Genomic DNA, 22,242 nt, shown 5'->3' on the forward strand with positions numbered 1-22,242 from the left:
ACACACCTTGAACCAAATTAGTAGAATTTGTGAGTTTGGTCAAATTGCAAACACTCTTCGAACCAAATTAGTAAAATTTCTCAGTTTGGCAACATTAAAAGACAATTTGAACCAAATTAACAGAATTTGTCAGTTTGATTACATTGCAAACACTCTTTAAACCAAAATAGTAGAATTTATCAGTTTGCCAGAATTGCAAATACACTTTACCCTAAATTAGTAGAATTTGTCAGTTTGATTACATTGCAAACACGCTTTAAACCAAAATAGTAGATATTGTCAGTTTAACAACATTGGAAAGACATTTTGAACAATTTTGTTTTTGCAACACACTTTGAACCAAATTAGTAGAATTTGTGAGTTTGGTTACATTGCAAAGACCTTTCAAACCAAATAGTAGATATTGCCAGTTTGACAATATTGGAAAGACACTTTGAACAATTTTGTTTTTGCCAACACACTTTGAACCAAATTAGTAAAATTTGTCAGTATGACAACACTTTTTTTATCACGCTTAAATAAGACAGTTAAAAATGTCGCCATTTTAATTTGGAACGCATTTCGTCAATGTCAATGCATCAAATATAAATAACAATTCTTGTATTAAGTTACGTAGTTTAACAAAAATTACAATGATTATCCCTAGAGTATTTTCCTTGATTTATAGCACCAAAACTACCTGACGTAGCTCTTAAATCAAAGTAAAAATCACGTTCCGAAACAGGTAATGCGATCCGGGAGACATTGATGTATTCATTCTGATGCAACGCGACGAACGTAATTCACTTTTTTAAAGCTTTCCAAATGGGAAAAGTCCGCACCTAGAGATGGGCAGTAATAAATCTGGAATCACAGCGAAACTGGCAAATACTCGAGGGATTGAAACACCGCAGTTTAATGACCAATCAGCGCGGCCGACAGTATACATCCAGAAGGAGATAAAGTTGCGCTTGATTAAAGTCGACAGTTACAGCTTCGGAACGCAACTTACTTTAAGCTGTTTAGATTTCATTTCGTTTAATATTGCAGAATTTACTCGGCCGTGGTGGCTTTTAAGTTACGCGATGTTTCAGCTGTACTTAACCGAAACTGGTTTCAGATCAGCGACCGTTAACTGTCTGAATGAAACCACATTGCCGTTATTTCAAAACAATGGTCTGCGGTCTACGAACGTGGAATATTGTAACCGAGACAGATGGCGAATTTATGACACAATAGTCTATTGAATAGCGAATTTCGGTTGGCGGTGGTAAAATGTAGAAAACGAGGAAATTTAAGGGCTGATAAAAACGTCACAATTACAGTCCAAGGCCAAATAAATTTAGATATTGCAACGTCTGGGAAATCTAGTCGTTTAAAAGATAAGAGAGAAAAATGGTGATAGACGCTGTTTAAGTTACAAATTAAGATAATAATTTTACTTATTACCCAACTGGAAAATATTGAGATGGTGATATCGACTTTCTTGTTGGCAGAGCCTCAATTAGTTAATGGAAATATTCTAAATGCGTCATTTAAAAATATGACTTGGGTGTGTGTGAAGCGGCAAGGTTAAAAGGTAAATATTGTGTTTTAAAGGAAAAGTTTCACTTGATTCTTTGCCATGTTAATTTAGCAAATTGCAGATTTTTTTTTTATTTTATACAACATTTGGTAACCTTGTAATCATTTTTGCATCCGCAAAAAGAAACTATTTCACCAAACTGTTTTTTTAAACTTACTTATTTGAGAAGCTACAATAACGTGTAAATAATAAAAAATACAGAAAATTTTACCCTCAACAAGATTTTATACGATATTTATTATTTGCAAGTTTTAACAAGGCAAGTCGTCTAAAGGTGCAACAAACTGCATTTTTTAAAAACTGCTCTAAGCTCCGTTTTTTGAGGAGCTACAAGAAACTGAAAAACCACTCATAACCAAATAAACCCCACTTCGACAACCTTGGCCTCTTGTTTTTCCGCTTATACAGTGCAGGTAAAAAGTTAAAATTTTCGCATTTTTGTTCGTGTTTTACGACGAAATGGCTCAAGTTAGAGATCTGAAAAAAATACAGAAAATTAGTCCGTGATAGGTACTACAACTTTCATTAATACGATTTTTCAATCAAATCAACCGTACAGGCGCAAAAAAATCAAAACCGTTTTCCCATGTTAATCTCCTATGTCCAGGGTGCTTTGGACACCTGGTATTCTGTATTGAAACGGTATTAAGTTCAAGTTGCCCAAGTTAATCAACGTTGCCAAATGGAAGAAAAATACACATTTTACATTTCTAAATCTTTTTTTCCCAGTAATTATTCCTTTAAAAGAAAATTGCAAAAAAACATCGGTTATAATTTAACACAGGCTGTTAAAAAAAATTCTATTTGAAGAAAATAAAAAATAATATGAAGTTGCCTTTTAAAAACAAGTATCCACAAGTTGGTTGAATTGGTGCCCAAAGCGGAAATCTGTCAAATTTTCCTGACTGAAAACATTTTGTGTCTGAACATCCAAAAAGTGGACAGAAGTCAGAGGGATGGTAACAAGACCAAAAAACGAGGTTGGAATGTAAATGAAGAGACTGGGTCATCTTTTAAAAGTACGACATCGTTGAAATTGAGGAGGAATGATCTAAAATACCGAAAGATACGTGTTTCAAATACTTTCAAACGCAAGTCTTTCGTATACCAAGATGCTGTTGTCAACTGAGGCGGTACACTTAGCCAATGAAAAAATCATTACTTTAGATGAAAAAAGCTTTTAAAATTTTCAGTAATCCTGAAATGAAGGAAAACGACTATATTTATACGGGCAACGTAGAGAATTGCCCGGACAATGAGATACAAGCATAAAGCGAATATTGAAGATAAAATCCTTCTCCGGTGCTGCTGAATTACTAACAGGGGTGAAATCTGACTTGTAGGGAGGGCGAAGTGTGAAGATTTGAACACAGTTATATTGATAACTACCGTTCCAAATTAGTTCAGTTTGTTCACGAGCATCATCCTAACGACGATATCATGATTTGTATCATGAAAACTTGGTTTTGGTCACCACCACATACCTTTTGTTCCCAAAGATTTTCCAAACTGCAGCCTCTTCTAATAGAGGACTTTTGGTTATTACTATCCAGGAAGGTTTATCTTAGAGGTTGAGAACAACATAAAACTGATAGAAAAATGACTGCAATTAATCTGAATTTCGTTCAGAATTGGCGTCCGGTAGACCAGAATGGGTCACTCCATGTAGTTAAATAGTATTAGTGAGGTTAGTTTAGGATAACTACTTAAAATTGAAATAAATTTCTTCATTAAAAAAACAATGTGCCAAACTTGTGCCAAAACGTTTAGGACATACTTTCTTTACCTACTTAATGAATTTTTTTATCTTTCTGTCAACAATGCAAATTTCTTTTGGTCATTGATTTTCTGCATACTTATTTTTAATGTAAAGATAAAAGGTTGTTCAAAAATTTGCTGGTAACAAACAGTCACTTTTTGTCGTTCTTTACGAAACTCAAAGGACAAGGGCTTCCTGTTTAAAACAACACAAGTTATCTGAAACTGAGTAAACAAAGGAGGTTTGCTATTCGGGGCTGCAAAATTCCAAAATTGCTTTGGGGCTTTGTCTGCTTTGGAACGCTCACTTAAGCCATTGTTCATTTACGTATCCGCAATTATATTCCGGATAGCAACGAATTTATTACTAAAGATCCTTCTTATGTACTTTGAGTTTTTTGGCTGGAAGAAAAAAGCAAAAAAAGAGAAAATTAGCTTTCGCGTTTGCCTTTGACAACTTGGGAGGAGTTAGTTCATTTTACCGAACTTGTAAGCAAGAGGAAAGAAGTTTATTAAGGTAACTCTAAACAACTTGAAACTTCTCCGTTGCGGTTTTCGTAATTCCTTTAGAATAGCGATGACTGCAGCTGAATAAGTTACAGTTTAAGAAAGTTTTTGAGCACTTTGCATTCGCGGGGATTTTTCCCTTTTTATCGGTTTCGCGCAATTCGATTAGAACGGAAACCTTTTAAGTAATCAGCTGAATAGAAATCTGCCGCCTTTGGATTTTAAAATTAAAAGACCAAACGCTTCAAAGGAGAACTTTCAAGTCTATTATGGGAAAACGCCTTGACGCAATTTTTTTTTCAAAGAGTTCGCATCTATTTCCCATGCCAGTCAAGCGTCCTTTTCCAATTTTTCCAGACGGCTGCCAATCGATTCGCGTCCAGACTTGGCGCTAAACACATTTATTTCCGGTTCACCCCCTTTTGTTTAACTGCGACTTTTCCTGCACCGGAATTGATGTGCTTTGAAGAATTGATGGAGTTCGCTTTAAACGACTCCGGCCGTATTTTGTTAATTTCCTTCTCAAGTCTTCAAAAGCCAACTGCAGCAGTTTCTTTAAGGGCGACTTCTGGAATTTACAGCCAAGGATTGACATTTACAACTTTTGAGAACGGTAGTAAAGAAAACATCATCAATTCAAGGTTTATTAAAATGAGGATTAAATTTTGTCCATAAACTCAATGAATTTTTGAACATTTTTTGTAAAAATTTAGATTTCAGAAAATTAAGTAGCGAACCGTTTTGTCCTAACCAGAGATGGAAAATTCGCAGCAATTAATTTTTGGAGAAAATTACATAAGATTTTAATAAATTTTAGAAGAACTCAGACGAAGAAAAGGCTAATAAATGCACATAAATAGCAACAATTCAGGCAATAGAATTTGAACTATTTTGGAAATTATAAAATACCAATAAGATGTGTTTCTTGAAGGAACCAACCTGTAAGTAGTCTTAATAACTCCAAATAGACAGTTCTGAAGTTAAAAAACATTTTTATATTAACTCTCAAAACTGAGGAAACACGTTCACCAGTGATGAAACTATAAAATTAGAAATATTTGCTAATTTGAGAAATTATACTGGAAGCTGTGTTTAAATCTACAAGAAGCTAAATTTGACAGTTAAGGAACACTTTAATACTTTGCTTGCGATTGCACTGTAAGTTGTGTTTACAGCTCCATGGAGCCAAAATTGACAGTTCTGACGTTAAAGAGCACTTTGATACTTACGTCGCTTAATTTCACAACGGTACTGTCAAATTTCGTCCCATAGAACTATAGATACAATTTGTTATATTTGCAGTGGTAATTTTGCGTCCCAGTTGCGTGATTTTTGACAGCTGTCAGTTTGACGTAATATCTGTCTGTTAATGTCACAACCGTTAAATTTAACTCTATGAAGCTACATATACAACTTGCAATGGGATTTATCAAAGAAATACCACGAATCTGCGTATTCCAGTTGTATGGTAGTTCTAAATGAGTTTTGACAGTTAACAGCTGTCAGGTGACGTAATAAACATATCAAAGTGTCACTTAGTTTCACAAATGTCAAATTTGGGGCTTTATTGAGGTTTAAATACAAGGTACAACTGTTTTAGATTTGATAGTTTCATCTCACTGCTGAATGAGTGTTAATAGTTATAACAAGTGTTGTGTTAATTGTGTTTTCTGTTAAGTGTCATTAAGTGTCATAACTGTCACATTTAACGTCTTAAACTGTCATTTAACGCCACAACTGTCAAATTTAACGCGACAGAGTTACGAATAACAATTTGCGGCGTTATTCATTAAAAATTCGCGACTGTTTGACATTTTACAGTTTTACGGAACTGTTTAGTTTGTTTTGACAGCTGTCAGGTGACTATAAGTCTGTCATTAAACGTCATAGCTAGTTCAGTTGGAGACTGTAAACCTGGTTCTTAAATTCACTTTGACGAAGTGAACTAGATTCACAAAATTTTAGAAATTAGTATAAGAAAGCATATTTTACTAATGTGCCCAGTTTCGATTAGATCGGTTCATTTTGCTAATTTTCATTTAGTTTAAATTTAACTAAAATTTATTCAAAAATTCCCTCTTGTAGGATTCTATTTGGGCAGTGGGGAGTGATTTCACTTAGACACAGCAATGATTAGCACAAAATTTAATAAAATGAAATGATAATGAAGATTGCGAACACAACTTGTATCACTTTGTTAATGTAGTTTACGTCGTTGTATATTTATAATTATTTCGTCTTAATAAAGGAAATATACCGTCTTTCGTCTTAACTCTATGCGTCGTCCTTCTTACTTCTTTCTTAACTCTTTCGTACTAACTTCTACCATGTTGCCGCGTCTTACATTACTAGTCATTTGATTATGCAACCACATATACGCTTAACTTATTCTTAATTAAATAACATACAAGAAAACACTTATCCTACACTCTTTTTTAAGAAACTGAGACAAAAATCTGACATTTTTAGGATTGATTGATGAATGTGTGTTGTACTAGTGTTCCAAAATTTCGTCATAATCGGAAGCAGATTCCTACTAAAATTATTTTTATGTTGTTTTGTGTACAAAATCTCAAATATCATTATGGTTCATATTGGCTTCAAACAAACCGTTTGCTCAATCATGAGATTTATCAATAAGCAATAAAAAGGATACCAAGCAAAAATGTGCCATAATTACGTTCAATTATTTTTTAAAAGAAAAAAACTTGTTTTACTTTATTGATTGATAGAATTCCAGGTCTGTAAGTTTTCCTGTTTACATTTATTGGACGACCATCAGTCACACAATAGCAATTTGTAGTTTTTAATTTTAAAATATTGTCACGTTTTGGGGGTAGCGTAGGAAGAGAAACAAGACTGTAGCTCAAGTATGTCTTTTTTATTTACTACTTGGTGTACAAGGAAATAGATCTTACCCCCAGATTAAGTGGGCCGCTAGCACCGCCGCAGGCGGGACGCGCATGGAACACTTTCCAAGGGGGGGTGTGTAAGTGCGTGGGTGTGGGGGTATGGGCGTAAGGCCTTCTGATGTGCCGCCAAGCGGTACCCGCTCGATACGAGCAGGGTACCCCTATGTCCGACACGCCCAAAGGATTTACTTAAGGCCCTGCAAGCCCTCTTGAAGTGTCGCCAAGCGAAACCCGCTCGATACGAGCAGGGAGCCCCTATGACCGACACGCCCAAAGGACTTACTTCAGGTACTGATAGGGTCAAGAGTTCGGACGGTCACCTCTTGGTTGCGTAAGAAGTCTTTTCAGCCTGGGCTTCCAAGAAGGTATCGAGCCGTCCGGGCACTAGAAAGTTCGGACCGATGCTCGATAGACCGACCCAGAGACCAGTGATCTTCGATGGCTTGAGACGCTGATTAAATACCCACATCGTGACCCCAATTTGCCGGTCTTGCTGATTCAGCCAGTGCACTAGGGGAGACCGGGGCCAGACTAGGTAACGGAACATAGTGCAATTTATGTTGTTCGTGACAATATGTTATGTACTTCAGGAAGTAATAGAATTGTTTTATTAGTATAAATTATAAACACTTAAATTTATTGTTAATTGTTTAATTGACTTTTTCTCACTCTGGTTTTTAATCGAGAAATTGTCTTTCAAATTCCAAAATTTGCAATTTTAGCAGCTTCACAAATACGTATTCTCCCGAAATACCTGTTAACTCAATTTAATATAATCTAATTTTCAACTTTCAAAGATTATCCTCGAGAGTTGAAGACGATTATTGAATAATATGCAAGTTTAATTACGTTTTGTAGTCCGGGAGCTGTAAGCTATTTTGCTATAATATGTCAAGTAGTAGAATAGTTATTAATTTGTTGTTATAATAAAGATTTTTAATTTTAAAAATATGGTTTTCAACATTTTTTATAATTTCCGTGACTTTTTCATAACTAACATTGTATGAACTGTTATTTGAAACGAATTTCTTGGTGTTTTCACTCACAAAAAGTTCTGATCATAATTATTAGTAACAATAACAGATTAAACAAGCTCAAAGGGGACTGTTTCCTTTCGATAATCATGTATATAGAAAATAATTCTGAATGATCGTGTATCAAGCTCATAAAGCAAGTAATACTGAAAGAAACTTTTTAGAATGATCCTGAATCTTTGAACGTATACTGAACTTTCGCCACCACTATTTGTTATCATCTGAAAATAATTTAAAGTTTAACCTATTGTACGCGAACGAAGTTCATCTAGATTGATTTGCCCGACTGTCGAAGAAGATAATCGAAAGCGTACTCCAGTGCCCCTTTTAAACTTCCAAAAGACAGATGGTTGTGATTGAATCTTGTCGATTTTAGCTTTTACGGTCATAAAACTGGTTTACTGTAGTGAGTTTTCAAATTTCGAACAGTGCCTAAATAGCTTTTATAGTATTATCATAGTGTAACAATTTGCTGCTTTATTAATCGTTTAGAAAGTTATTTACCACACTGCATCTGCCGTGTTCAATAGCACGACTGCACATTGTAGCGTTACTAAGTTAATCTTACGAAACTGAGGCCTGGAATTATGATTAGTTTGGCAGCGGGAAAGTTTGATGTTCCTGGACCACAAAATTTGTAACTTAATTAAGTTCATATATTATGCAAATGAATTTTGTTGCATTCATCTAGTAAATTTTTGACAAGTTTCTTAAAGAAATATCCTGTTTTTTCACAGACAAGGTTAAAGATGACATTTTCCGGGTCACATGACTGTCAGCTTCAACTTTACAGTGTTGTCAGCTGCGAATTTAAATTTTTGACAATCACATGACGTGCTTTGACAATTTTTGCTTTCCCAACTGTTTAAATGTAATTTACAGACTCTTCAAGGTTAAAAACGACATTTTCCAGGTATCAGGACTGTTGTTGACAAATTTCGACTTAATTTTACAGTATTGCCAGCTTCGTATTTAAATTGTCAGAATCACGTGCTTTGGCAATGTTAGCTTTCCCAACTGTTTAAATTTAATTTACAGACTTCTCAAGGTTAAAGAAGACATTTTCTGGGTTACATGACTGTTGTTGACAAGTGTCAATTTAAGTATACAGTTTTGCTAGTTGCGATATTAAATTGTCACAATAACGTGACGTGCTTTTCCTTTTTTTTGTAGATAATGTATCTAGAGAAATTGCTGTAAACTTTCAGCTAATAAACTATCTCTAGAAGGCGCTGTAGCAATGTTAAACTAAGAATTGCATATTTTCTTTAAATTACCAGTGTTGACCTTTTATTCCTGTATACAGGCTGTTCTGGAATGTAATAGTTTGATGACAAAAAGCCAAACAGTAACCTTTAACTTTAGCAAGTTAAGACTTAAATTCTCTAATTTAACAAAAAGTCGATTTCCCTTAAGAAAAGAAACCTGATTCATAAACATCTTTCATCTCATTATATCTCAGAAAGAGAGAGTTAATAGATCTTCATTTCCCTTTTGTAAAACTTTTAGGGATTTTATAGTAAAATTCTGAAACATTCTACAAGTAAACTTAATCCTAAAATAACTTTAAATAACTGATTAGCTTACAATTGTCATTCGTACTAACGAATTAATTTAAAAGCTTTCAGCTTTGAAGCACTTGAAAATATTTTAACTAAATCCAATGGATTTTAACAAAGAATCCATAAAACTTGGTGATAAACTGGCAAACACAGACGAAACAATTTTGTGCTTGAAATATCAGAAACTTAACTGAAACGTGTAAGACAAAAGTCAAAAACAAAAGATTCTCCTCGAGGCAATTTCTTTGTATTCTCCCCCTGGCAGTTTCAAAGTTGAGCGCAAATTTGCTTACTCTGTATAAGTTTAGGGCGGAAATTGCTGGAATCGTAAAAACAGGAATTTAACGTTCGCGAAATGCACTAAATAATGGACGCGAGTTTATCGAAAAACAACATCGTACTAGCAATTGAGTTTCTAGTTAAACTGGGCTGAACACTCGGGATGCTGTAACCAGCTAATTATTTTATCAAACAGCTTCGCCTGAAAATTAACCCTTGCCTCTGGAAAACTGGACCTGGCGGAAAGTTATTTTCTGGGGTAGTTTAGCGACGGCCAATTTAGCTCTGCCAAAGAGAGCTGGAAGAAAAAAACACGTTCGAGGTTACGATGCAACCCTCCCACCCCTGTATTTTAATTACTAGCGTCTGGATTTCCTAAATTGAGGTTTCCATACTATACACACGCTTAATGTAATAAATCAACGACGTGAAGTGTATGCGGACATTGTTTCCCTCGACGTGCAAATAGGATTTAGCGCGGTGGAAAATTTAAATTGCGGGACTATTTTTAAGAGGCTGGAATCTGGCGAAAATTAATTATACAGATTTGCGGAAAGCTGTTTAATTAAAATGTGTTTTGTACCGTTGAACACTTGGTTATTAATTCGTTTTTATTGTGATGTGTAAGTCAGTCTTTAAGCAACCTGCTTTTTTAAAAAAGTTAGGTTAAAACAGATAAAACTACTGCAGAGTACAGAAACAACAACAAAGAAATTACCAAGGAAATGAGGAAACATAAAAGAGAAAAAAAAACAAAAAAACAGAAGCCTGCAAGTGCTAAGAAGAAAAAACGTGATGGGGAAGAAGAACATACATAAAATCAAAAAATGGGGACATACTGACGAACAGAAGAGACATAACTATCGAAAGTTCCTACAAACAACTATACTCAACCCCAAACTAGGAGTTAAACAACAACATTCCTAAGTGCTTAACCAAGGAATGAAAGACATTACTCAGATAGATGAAGCAGAAATTATGGCAGCTCTAAAGAGCATGAAAACTAATAAAGCACCAAGCGAAGACGGTAATAGAAAGCATAAAAAATAGTGGACAAAACATTATTAAAGCTCTAAAGATTATATTCAACAAATGTCTACTCGAGAGGATAAGACCATCTCAGTGGGAAAACGCACAAATTATTATATCTTACATAAAAAAGGAGATAATACAGATCTGAAAATTATAGACCGATCAGCCTTTAAGTCATATCTACAAATTGTACAAGATAATTTTAACCAGACAGTTAACAAACAAATTTGATTTTTTTTTCAAAAAGCGGGACAACGACCACCTTCTTTCACTTCACTTCTCACAATAAGAGCTCTTTTTATTGCAATAAGCCGTTTATGCCGATTTTCGTAGATTTTAAAAAGGCATTCGAGACAATAGACCAACAAAAACTATTAGAAAGACCATCGATACCCTACAGCTATTGGATATACAAACAGGACGGCAACAAACTTATTCGTTATCTAGACTCTTAAGGAATGAACCAATATTCCTGTAGGAGTAGAAAAATAAATTTAAAATCGAGAGAGGACTGAGGCAGAGTGATGCGATCTCCCCTAAACTGTTCCTCACCTTGTTACAGAGCGTGCTAAACCAAATAAACTGGGACAACATAGGAATTAACATTGACGGGGAAAAATTAAACCACCTGTGCTTTGCCGATGACATAGTCTTGATAACAGACAACATGCCAGAAGCACACTATGATGGAAAACCTTTGTGAGGCGGCAGAAAGGGGAAGGCTAGAAATAAATATTTCAAAAATCAGTACATGGCTAATCTCATCTTGAGTGATTCCATCAAAATTAACAAGAATAACATAGAAAAAGTAGGCCTATACAAATACCTGGGACACGAGATAAGTATTGGAAAAGACAATCAAACGCACGAAATAAATCGTAGAATAGGTTTAACCAATGCGTTCTCCCGGTTTTAATATACAGTTCAGAGACATTAAAAATGACCAAGAACAACATTCAGAAAATACAAGTCCTGCAACGTAAGATGGAGAGATCAATGCTGAGAACAACCCTCCGAGATAGAATCCCAAATAGAACCATCAGACACAATACAAAAGTAAGAGATGCTGTCGAGATTATTCTGCGTATGAAGAACTGGGCGTTCATGTGGCCAGAATAACCGATGGACAAAAACATATTACAATGGAGACCAAAGGTAGAAGATACAGAAACAGAGGACGCCTACCAGCCCGGTAGAGTGACGACATAGCGGGACTCGCTGGAAACTGGATGCTAATGGCATAGGACAGGAGGGCGTAGCATTAAGAGAAGCATTTGTCCAGCAGTGGACAAAGGATGAATTGCAATGGAAGTTACGTTTAAACCCATGAATAAAAAGAATGTAAACGTAGGGGAGAAGCAAAAGGTACCAAAACAGGGGGCAAAAGTGGATTTTACGTATGGCTGCCGTAAATTTTCGGTTGGCGTTGTCAGAGATCATGGCGTTGGCTGTATAGTCAAAATCATATTTTTTTTTGGGTTCTACTTTCATTTACAATAGTTGATTTTTTTAGTTATTTTATATTTTTAACGATTCAGTATTAGCTGTTCTATTACCGTTTTCCTGTACTTCGTAGAACCTGGGCTAAGTAGGTTATCAGTTCAATCATTCCATTTAATAAAAACTATTGATTTCTATCTAAAATATAAATTGCAATTTTTTGTTCCAGTGAACAACGCATTGATCTTGAGGAAATCAAACTGGATCGTCATTAATTAAAGGTCTCTTGATTTTTCCCGTTCCGAAATCGCCCTAGAAAGTGAATTACGTTCGTCGCCTTACCCCGGAATGACACATACATCAACGTCTTCTCCCGACATCATACATTTTTTTTGCAACTTTTTAAGACTATAAATCAAGTAAAAATCTGTAGTGATAATCACCACATCTGCCAATACAAGCACCATTACCGATTTTAATTTGAATTTCATGTTCGACCCGACTCGAGAATTAATTGGCTTTACTCAATTGGTCATTCTGAAATGACAGTTGTATGGATGAAGTAGGAAACTGTGCGAGAACTGAAATTAATTTACTGATATACTGACGCTGACGTTTAAACAATAGAACTCGATCATTTTTTATTCGCGTTACCGCCACTATAACACAATAGATCAGCCAGCCAGCGATGTCATGCAAGAAATTCACTTATGATTCATGCAGTAAAATCTATTGTATACCCGGCTTACTAACTATGATTAGAATTTCGGCATTCTACCGTTAACGAGGGCGGGGGGAGATCAATAAAACGTGTTTGTATTAGAGTGTTGCGGCGGTTTCGGCTTCGGCGAACACTAAAGCGAAAAAAAACAGGGAGACGACATCCATAAATAATTTAAGACGCTTTAAAAACGCTTAAGCTGTCGCTTAAATTTTGGCATGAAAAATGCTCATCCAAAGAAAACTGAATTTTTTCGGTTATAAATTCATAGGTATGTTTAGAGCGACGGTGGCTCTGTAATGGAGATATATGAAATATGTATTTGAACTTTAATATTCATTAGAATGAGTTACTTAACCTATTTGCAGTGTTAATTCATAATGTTAGTGAGTTTAGTTAGTTAGTTATGTACCGTGAGTTGGCTTATTCTGCCCTCAACCGCGACCGCAGGTCTATTGTGGCTCACACATGTTAAAGCTCATCCAGAATACTCGACTCCCTGAGGAACCGAATAATTTCTCTGGATGAGAGGTTGTCCAGCTCTCCTAAGCGTACATCCGCCCGTTCAAATATGGAAGACCCGGAGTTGGCTAGAGCCGGACAGCGGCACAATAGGTGCGCGACCGACTCATCATCTTCCATACACCAGCGACATTCGGCGTCTTCCGCCAGGCCCATCGGGTGCATGTGAGCCCTTAGCTGACAGTCACCGGTGTACAGCGCCGTCACTGCCCTCAGGTGTGGTCTGCTGAGTTGCAGGAGATTGTTGGTACTGTTCTTAGAGGAATAAACTCCTTGGAGTGAGCCAACCCTGTAGTTCTCAGCCATAGGTCGGAGTGTTCCTCATAACATCACTCCCTGATGGATTTTCTTTGCTTCACCGTGTGCCATACCGAGTGCCGGTTCTGGGCCGATGTAGGCCGCCTCCGAACCCAGCTTAGCCAGTTCGTCGGCTTTGGCATTCCCTGTGAAGTCGGAGTGACCCGGCATCCACATCAGGGTAACGCTGTTAGATTTTCCAAGAGTGTTAAGGACTTCATGACAGCCCAGGACCGCCTTTGACACAAAGCGACCTGAAGAGAGGACACGAACAGCGGCCTCACTGTCTGTGAAGATTTTTATCGATTTCCGCCTAGGGGGGTTTTTATTCATCATTTCCCTAGAGCAGATCTCGATGGCGTAGAGTTTATCCTGCAGGACCGTCAATGTTATTGAGAGTCAGCAGTGTTTTTTTTTTAACTAATGCTTAGAAATGGAGCAAATGGCAAGAACATTTAAAGAATTTTAGGACGTATGATGATGCAAATGCACATCAAAAGCAACAATTTAAACAATGGAAATTGGACTATATGGAAATTATAAAATTCCAAGTAGATGGTGTTTCTTGTCAGTCAGTTACATGGTTGGCCTTCCTTAATTTTTATCAGACTTGTACATTATTCTTCCAAGTCTTCAGATCAAAAAATATTATCCAAAAGAAACATATGTCATTTCAGTTCAAATTTGCTTGAAATAAGTCACACATTTAATGGGTATTACGAAATAACCTAAGGAAGCTAAAATAGACTGTAATGATTGTTACGACGCGAAAGTGATAGACAAAAAGTCACAGTGGCAACCCCGCGATCCCGACTGAGAAGAGAGAGACGGGACGTGTGTGTGTGTGTGCCGCAAGAACAGAAGCGATACGACTTTCGACAAAAGCAACAATCACGCGTTTACTATTTTTCACGTTCTTATTTCGTTAAATAAACCAAAGTTTGTAGTTAACAAAGATCATTTTTTTTGTACACATCCACGCATCATAGTGGTCCTTCGTCAGCCAGATTCCAAATTGAAGTTTGGAGAATCAAGCAAATTGCATCGAAACAGAAACAGAACCAAGAAAAGCAGCCATTTTGTACGTCGATCGCCAAACCACAATCAACAAGAAACAAAAGGTGAGCGCCTGTATCCTTTTAATCATTCCTACCGTACTTATTTTGATAATCGTTAGAAAAACGTTTACATCGTTCGCCACAGTTTACGTTATTTTTTATGGATTTACACGTTTCGACCTGAAAATAATAGCAAAGTGTACAGTAATTATCGCGAATTTACACGTCCATTCTCGTATTTTAATTACGTCACGAATCTCGATTAAGTTTAGGATTTATTCACGTTGCAAGAAAAGGGAAATTTGCAAGTTTCACACCCAGGCAGTACTCGTATATACATTTGTTTCGAGTATTCTCGTTTTGTTTAAAATATCTCGTCTCGAATCATCACGTGTTTTATTTTTGTGCTAAATAAGAATGCCAAAAGCAAAAAAGCAAACAATGCAGAGTTCTAATTCAACATCGGTCGACACAGACATTTTGGAATTAAGGCATGCTCGTAAAGTAATATGTCAAAGATTAAATCGATTTAATGATTATTTATCGAATGCTATTGATCGGTTTCAAACGGAAACTCGGCTTAAGAGCGTGGAAGAAGATTTTTCAGAATTCGATAAAATTCAAACCCGTTTAGAATTTTTGTCGAATGAGGAACAAATTAATAGACTTGACACGGAAACTGCTTTTTATGCGGCTATTTCATACGCAAAAAAATATATTGCAGATGCAGACAAAGTTTGCAACCTCTCGGTAAACAACTCTTCTTCCTCTCCTACCACGTCATTATCGTCACAGTCGGCGCAGGCGCACATTTCGCTGCCACAGGCGGGCGGTGTTGCCAAACTCCCAGACTTAGGGTTACCATCTTTTTACGGAAACTATGAAACATGGTTTAGTTTCAAAGACATTTTTGACTCTTTAGTGGACAATAGAACCGACTTAAGTGAAGTAAATAAGTTTTTGTACCTAAAGGTATGCTGTAAGGGAGACGCGCTAAAGTTAGTAGAGTCTTTAGATGTAACCGCCTCAAATTATTCTATTGCCATTGCGTTATTAAAAAAACGATACGAAAATAAACGAGCTATTATTAATTTTCATGTTAATAACATTCTTTTTAATTTACCAATTGTCCATAGGGATTCGCCCTTGCAATTAAGAAAACTAATAGACATGGTAAATCAGCATATCTGTGCGCTACAAAAATTATCTTTACCAGTTGAACAATGGGACACGTTGTTAATTCCACTAATTTTGCATAAGTTAGACAGTAGCAGTATTCGAGAATGGGAAAGCAAACAAACTAATGATTCACTACCAACACTAAGTGAATTTATTGAATTTTTGACAAAAAAGTGTTGTACCCTTGAAGCAATAAATCATGAATTTTCAAAATTAAACGTAAATCAAAGCAAATCACGAGATCAAGTACATACAAAACTTCCATTTAAAGGTACCAGAAACTATTCGAATAACAATTCTCACGCCAATTTAAATCAGCAATGTGCATATGGACTTACTGACAGGAGTGATAAGTCACAGTCTGTAAAATGTAATTACTGTAACGAGAATCATTTTATTTATCACTGTCCCAAGTTTTATAATTTAAACCCTTCAGAAAGGTTTAATGAAGTGAAAAAGCTTAAACTTTGCAGTAATTGCTTAAGAACAGGACATTCAAAGTATGATTGTAGATCTGGTGGATGTAGAACCTGTAATCAAAAACATAATACATTACTACATATTGACAGAGGTTTTTCGCAAAATTCAAGCAGTCAGAATAATGTCAATAGGACACAGACAGATAATTCAGGGGAAATCACGGATGGAAACACACGACAACTTCGAGAATATGTAGCTTCTTCTGAAGCTGGGCAACATGCAATGCTTGCTACTAATCCTAACGATATAAACCAAGTTTATGACAGTTCGATTCTGACAAATACCAATCAAGTTTCAAATTGGAAAATAAACGAAATTTCAGGTGAGTTGTCGTATGTTGCGTCTCACACTAATCAAGTATTATTATCAACAGCTGTCATATTGATAGCGGATAATAAAGGACATTGGCACGAGTGTAAAGCATTACTGGACTCAGGTAGTCAATCAAATCTGATTACTAAATCACTTTGTAGCAAATTAAATTTGCAACTCGAAAACATTAACTTACCACTTTCAGGTATTAGTCAAAGTCTAACTCGAATAACGCACCGTGCAAAATCTTTCATAAAGTCTCGCTTTAATCAATTTCAAGCAAACTTGTCATTTCTTGTATTGCCAGTCATTACTGAAAAACTACCACTTACTAGATTTGATGCTTCAGCAATCATTTTTCCAAAAAATATTAGATTAGCAGATAGTACTTTCAATGAACCACAGGATGTTGATTTACTTTTAGGAGCAGGAATATTTTACGATTTGTTAATGACAGGAAGAATTAAACTCGGAGACAAAATACTAGGATTACAAGAAACTCGTTTAGGTTGGATTTTGACCGGTACTTTAAACTTTTTGGATTTTCAAAAAACAGTCTGTAATTTTTCCGCACGAACAACCAATAAAACATTACAAGAAACTTTGAGTAAATTTTGGCAGCTAGAGGAGTTACCTAACGAAACGCATCTTTCAAAAGATCAACAATACTGCGAAGACTATTTTAAAGAAACGACAACACGGCATTCGAACGGTACTTTTATTGTAAAATATCCATTTAACCAAAAATCAAAATTCTCAACTTGGCAATTCAAAAACGACGGCTCTAAAACGTTTCTATTATTTAGAGAGAAAGCTTGGTCAAAACGCGGAATTGAAGACGGCTTATTTAGATTTTATGCGAGAATATGAGTCATTAGGACATATGAAGTTAAAAGGCGAACTAGATTCGATAAACATTAATGATTGTAACTCATATTTTCTACCCCATTCAGCTGTTTTGAGGAACTCTTCTACTACAAAATGTCGTGTAGTATTTGACGCCAGTGCAAAAACTAGTTCAGGTATTTCCTTTAATGACTTGATATTAGTTGGCCCGACTGTACAACCAGACTTGTTCTCGATTTTATTAAGAATGCGCTTACGTAAATATGTATTAAGTGCTGACATCAAAATGATGTATCGTTGTATTCTAATCGATGAAACTGAACATCGTTTCCAACAAATATTGTGGAGATGGAATCCGGAAGAAAAAATTAAAGTTTATAATTTACAAACTGTCACATACGGTACTTCAAGCGCACCTTTTCAAGCCACACGCTGTTTACAAGAGCTAACATTACAAAACAGAGCTAATTATCCAAGAACATCAAATTTAATTGATCAAGCATTTTACATGGATGACTTTTTAGCGAGTTTTGATAATGAAACTGAATGTACAGAAGTGTATCAAGAACTTTCAGAAATTTTGGCTCAAGCAAACTTTAAACTACGAAAATGGTCATCGAACAATCAGTCGTTCTTAAACAACATTTTGCAGTTAAACGGAAATAAAAATGAAGACCATTTAGTTTTGTTTCGTGATAAAAAACAACTAAAAACGTTGGGCATTTTGTGGGATCCTGTCGATGATACTTTGAATTATATAGTTGACGTAAAATTTAGCTTAAATAAATTTACCAAACGAACGATTCTCTCAGCTATCTCTCAAATTTTCGACCCGCTTGGTCTTATAGGCCCTGCCACGATTAAAGCAAAGCTATTAATACAAAGTCTTTGGAAGCTAGATCTGGATTGGGATGACAATATTCCACCAGACCTGGTTGACAATTGGCTTCAATTTTCATCTCAGATTCAACACTTGAATAATGTAAAGGTACCAAGACACGTGACGTTACCGAACTCGACTATAGAGCTATACGGGTTTAGTGATAGCTCTGAGAAAGCATATGGCGCATGTATCTATATTAGTTCGACCACTCAAACCGGTGAGAAAACCATTACCCTTTTAACGGCTAAATCCAAAGTAGCTCCTGTGAAAAAACAGACACTTCCACGATTAGAACTTTTAGCAGCTCACTTATTGTCTAAACTCATGAACCAAATCAAAAATATTATTGACTTACCGATTTGTCGAACAACTTATTTCACCGATTCGACCATAGTACTAGCATGGCTAAAAATAGAACCTCAAAATTTAAAAACTTTTGTAGCTAATCGGGTTGCAAAAATAACCGAACTTAGCGACGTCACAAATTGGAGACATGTAAAGAGTAAGGAAAACCCGGCAGATATCATATCACGAGGGCTAAATCCCAAAGAGTTAGTGGATAACCACATGTGGTTTTACGGACCTGACTTTTTACAGATCGACCGTCTTGACGTTGAGCTCGAAGATAACTTAACAACCATAACTGATAATCTTCCAGAGTTAAAGTCAAACGTACAATTTACGAACAATAGATGTGCAGCTGTAAATTTAAGTACTGAGTTACCAATCAATCCAAGTTTCAACGACTATCTGTTCAACAAATTTTCTAGTTTAACAAAACTAACTAGAGTAGTTGCTTACATTCTCAGGTTTAAAAATCGATCCTTGTTGAAGAAAACCTATGAATACAACACTCTTACTGTAGACGAACTTGACAAGTCTTTATTGGTTTTGATAAAATTAGTTCAACATAGCGTGTTTAAGCAAGAGTTAGTAGATCTCAAACGCAAAGGAATGACAAGCAATACCAGCAAAATATTAAATTTAAGTCCATTTCTTGATTCAGAATGTATAATTAGAGTAGGAGGTAGACTAACAAATTCAGAATTAAAATACGAACAAAAGCACCCTATTATACTGCCATATAAGCACAGATTAACCGATTTAATAATACGAGAAGCACATTTAAAAAATTTGCACGCTGGTATTCAAAATCTTTTATCTATCATACGTCTGTTCTGGCCTATTAATGGAAAAAATGCCGTAAAACGTATAATCGGATCATGTCAAGTATGTTATCGAGTCAACCCTAAACCGACAAATTTCTTAATGGGTTCTCTTCCTCGCTCAAGAGTAGTACCGAGTAGACCATTTTCCAAATGTGGGGTGGATTATGCCGGACCTATTTATGTAAAGGACGGAACTCTAAGAACAACCAAGCTAATTAAAACGTATATCTGCATATTTGTTTGTTTTGCTACTCGAGCTATGCATCTCGAGCTGGTAAAAGATTTGTCAACTTCTAGTTTTCTGAATGCATTAAAGAGATTTTATTCACGACGAGGTAAACCTCACGACATCTACTCGGACAACGGCTCGAATTTTGTAGGCGCAAACAACTATTTTTTAGAGTTGTATGACCTAATCAACAAAAAAGATCACAATGAAAGCGTGACAAAATTCTTAGCTGACAGCCAAATTCGTTGGCACTTCATACCCGCGAAATCACCCCATCTAGGTGGGCTTTGGGAAGCTGCTGTGCGGTCTTGTAAATTTCACCTTCGGCGCGTATTAGGCAATTCATCTCTAAGCTATGAGGAGATGTACACTCTGCTTGTGCAGGTTGAAGCGTGTCTAAACTCGCGTCCCTTGGTACCAATTTCTAACGATGTCAATGACTTTTTACCTTTGTCCCCCGCCCATTTCCTAATAGGCGACTCACTGTTAAGTCCACCGGAAGAAGATTTAAAGGATATGCATATTTCACGGTTATCCAGATACCAAAAATTACAACAGTTGTTTCAACATTTCTGGAATCGTTGGTCCCGAGAGTACCTTGCATTTCTCCAGGTCAGAAACAAGTGGAACACCAAAAACGACCTCAGAAGTCAGCTGCCAGTTGGAAGTTTAGTAATTCTCGTTGAGGACAACCTTCCCCCTTTAAGATGGCCTCTAGCAAGAGTGACGGAGCTACATCCCGGTTACGATAATGTCATTCGAGTGGTCTCAGTAAGGCTGCCCAATGGAACCATTACCAGACGATCCTTAAAGAAGGTGTGCATTCTCCCTATGCAGGACGAGCTGGTTCAATGCGAAGAAAACGCTCAGTAAGGAACAATCGATTTCGACAGTTCAGTGCGTGTTTTTTTTTTGAAAAACTTTAATTTTTCAACGCGGGCGGCATGTTACGACGCGAAAGTGATAGACAAAAAGTCACAGTGGCAACCCCGCGATCCCGAGAGAGACGGTGAGAAGAGAGAGACGGGACGTGTGTGTGTGTGTGTGCCGCAAGAACAGAAGCGATACGACTTTCGACAAAAGCAACAATCACGCGTTTACTATTTTTCACGTTCTTATTTCGTTAAATAAACCAAAGTTTGTAGTTAACAAAGATCATTTTTTTTGTACACATCCACGCATCAATGATTAAAATTACAGAACAAATAGTGCATTTATTTAAAATAGACTTATATGTTTTTGATGCTTGTGCAGATTGTCGAAGAAATTATCTCTTGAAAGTTCTATCTAGTTCTATCTATTATATATAGTAAATCTTAAAAATCTTTAAAATGTTATAACTAAATCAAAAACAAATATCATTGTGGTTCGAATTTGCTTGAAATAAGTCGCCGTCCTAATGAGTTTTATCGTAAGAACTAACAGTAGAACCAAGCAAAAACTGGATCATGTTGACATAATATTTTTCAGATTTCCAATCCATGTTTGTGTTATATTCGCTTTTCGATTTGACTGAAAATACAACCAATGCAGAACTGAATAATTTACTGAAACGAATATTTAAAAAAATGAAGTGGTTGATGGTTTTGCAGAGACAAAACGTCGGAATTAAAAATCTTACAACTCCAGTTTACAGAGCATTAAAGGTGACTGTTTACAAGAAGTGTCATTACTTTTGATCTAGGTTCAATAGTAACGTCACAAAAAATATATTTTTTTTAAATATCTCAAAAATTGAAAAAAGGTCATGATTACGTAACTATTTCCCCATTTAAACAAATCTGTAACTCTATAGTGGCGCTCCTAATCCTGTATTTGAAATCAGGAAAAAAAGATCTTTTTAAATTATCAAAACGTGTCAAAAATTGACAAGTGATTGACATAAGTAATTATGACATCAGAATCTGGCGAATCAAGAAAAATACTGAAAATTTGCTAATTTAAACTATGTATACCGTTAGATCAGAATTAACCGAGTTAGCTATTTAGTAAAATATAAACAATAACTCTGTACTTCCATGTATAACTGGATAAAACCATATTTTCAGAATTAGCCCATAATGGATCACGGCAGTTGGTTTTTGTTCCTCCTGTATACTATTAACACAACAGTTGTCAAACGAATCACTGAGGACTTAAAAACCAAAAACTAATTTTTTTTATTTTTCTGCGATATTTCAAGAACGAAAAGTATGACCAACAGTCAACACTAAAATCTTCCTCGATTTAAAGTAATCTTTTTTGTAATTATGTAGTATAGTTTTCGAAATCTCATTGTAGATCAACACATTGTATTTGTAAGACTATGAAGTTTCATACTTGATTTAGCTGTAGAAAAAAAAGTTGCATACCCGATTTTACTCCAAACATAGAAACCCAAAGAGTTTCTTGTTCTTTTATTGACTGGAATTATTAGGTGTTTGGTAAGCAAATTTGATTCAGCTCCATCTGACAACTA

General features: G+C 35.8%; 2 protein-coding genes across 4 annotated transcripts in view; one reads left to right on the forward strand and one right to left on the reverse strand.

Moving 5' to 3' along the window:
- LOC145740186 (follistatin-related protein 5-like) overlaps positions 1–22,242 on the reverse strand; it is a 103,505-nt gene that overhangs the window by 72,176 nt on the left and 9,087 nt on the right. The window lies entirely within an intron of this gene.
- On the forward strand, positions 19,815–20,657 carry LOC145740096 (uncharacterized). Its single transcript, XM_081995445.1, has one exon. The coding sequence runs from the start codon at positions 19,815–19,817 to the stop codon at positions 20,655–20,657; it is 843 nt and encodes a 280-aa protein (XP_081851571.1).

The sequence above is a fragment of the Ips typographus genome, linkage group LG1 (genome assembly GCF_016097725.1).
Source record: "Ips typographus isolate SLU linkage group LG1, UJ_Ityp_2.0, whole genome shotgun sequence".
NCBI classification, from domain to species: domain Eukaryota; kingdom Metazoa; phylum Arthropoda; class Insecta; order Coleoptera; family Curculionidae; genus Ips; species Ips typographus.

Bases quoted from the DNA above. Each gene is read 5' to 3' on its own strand.
- LOC145740096 (XM_081995445.1), top strand. From the start codon at position 19,815: ATGCATCTCGAGCTGGTAAAAGATTTGTCAACTTCTAGTTTTCTGAAT.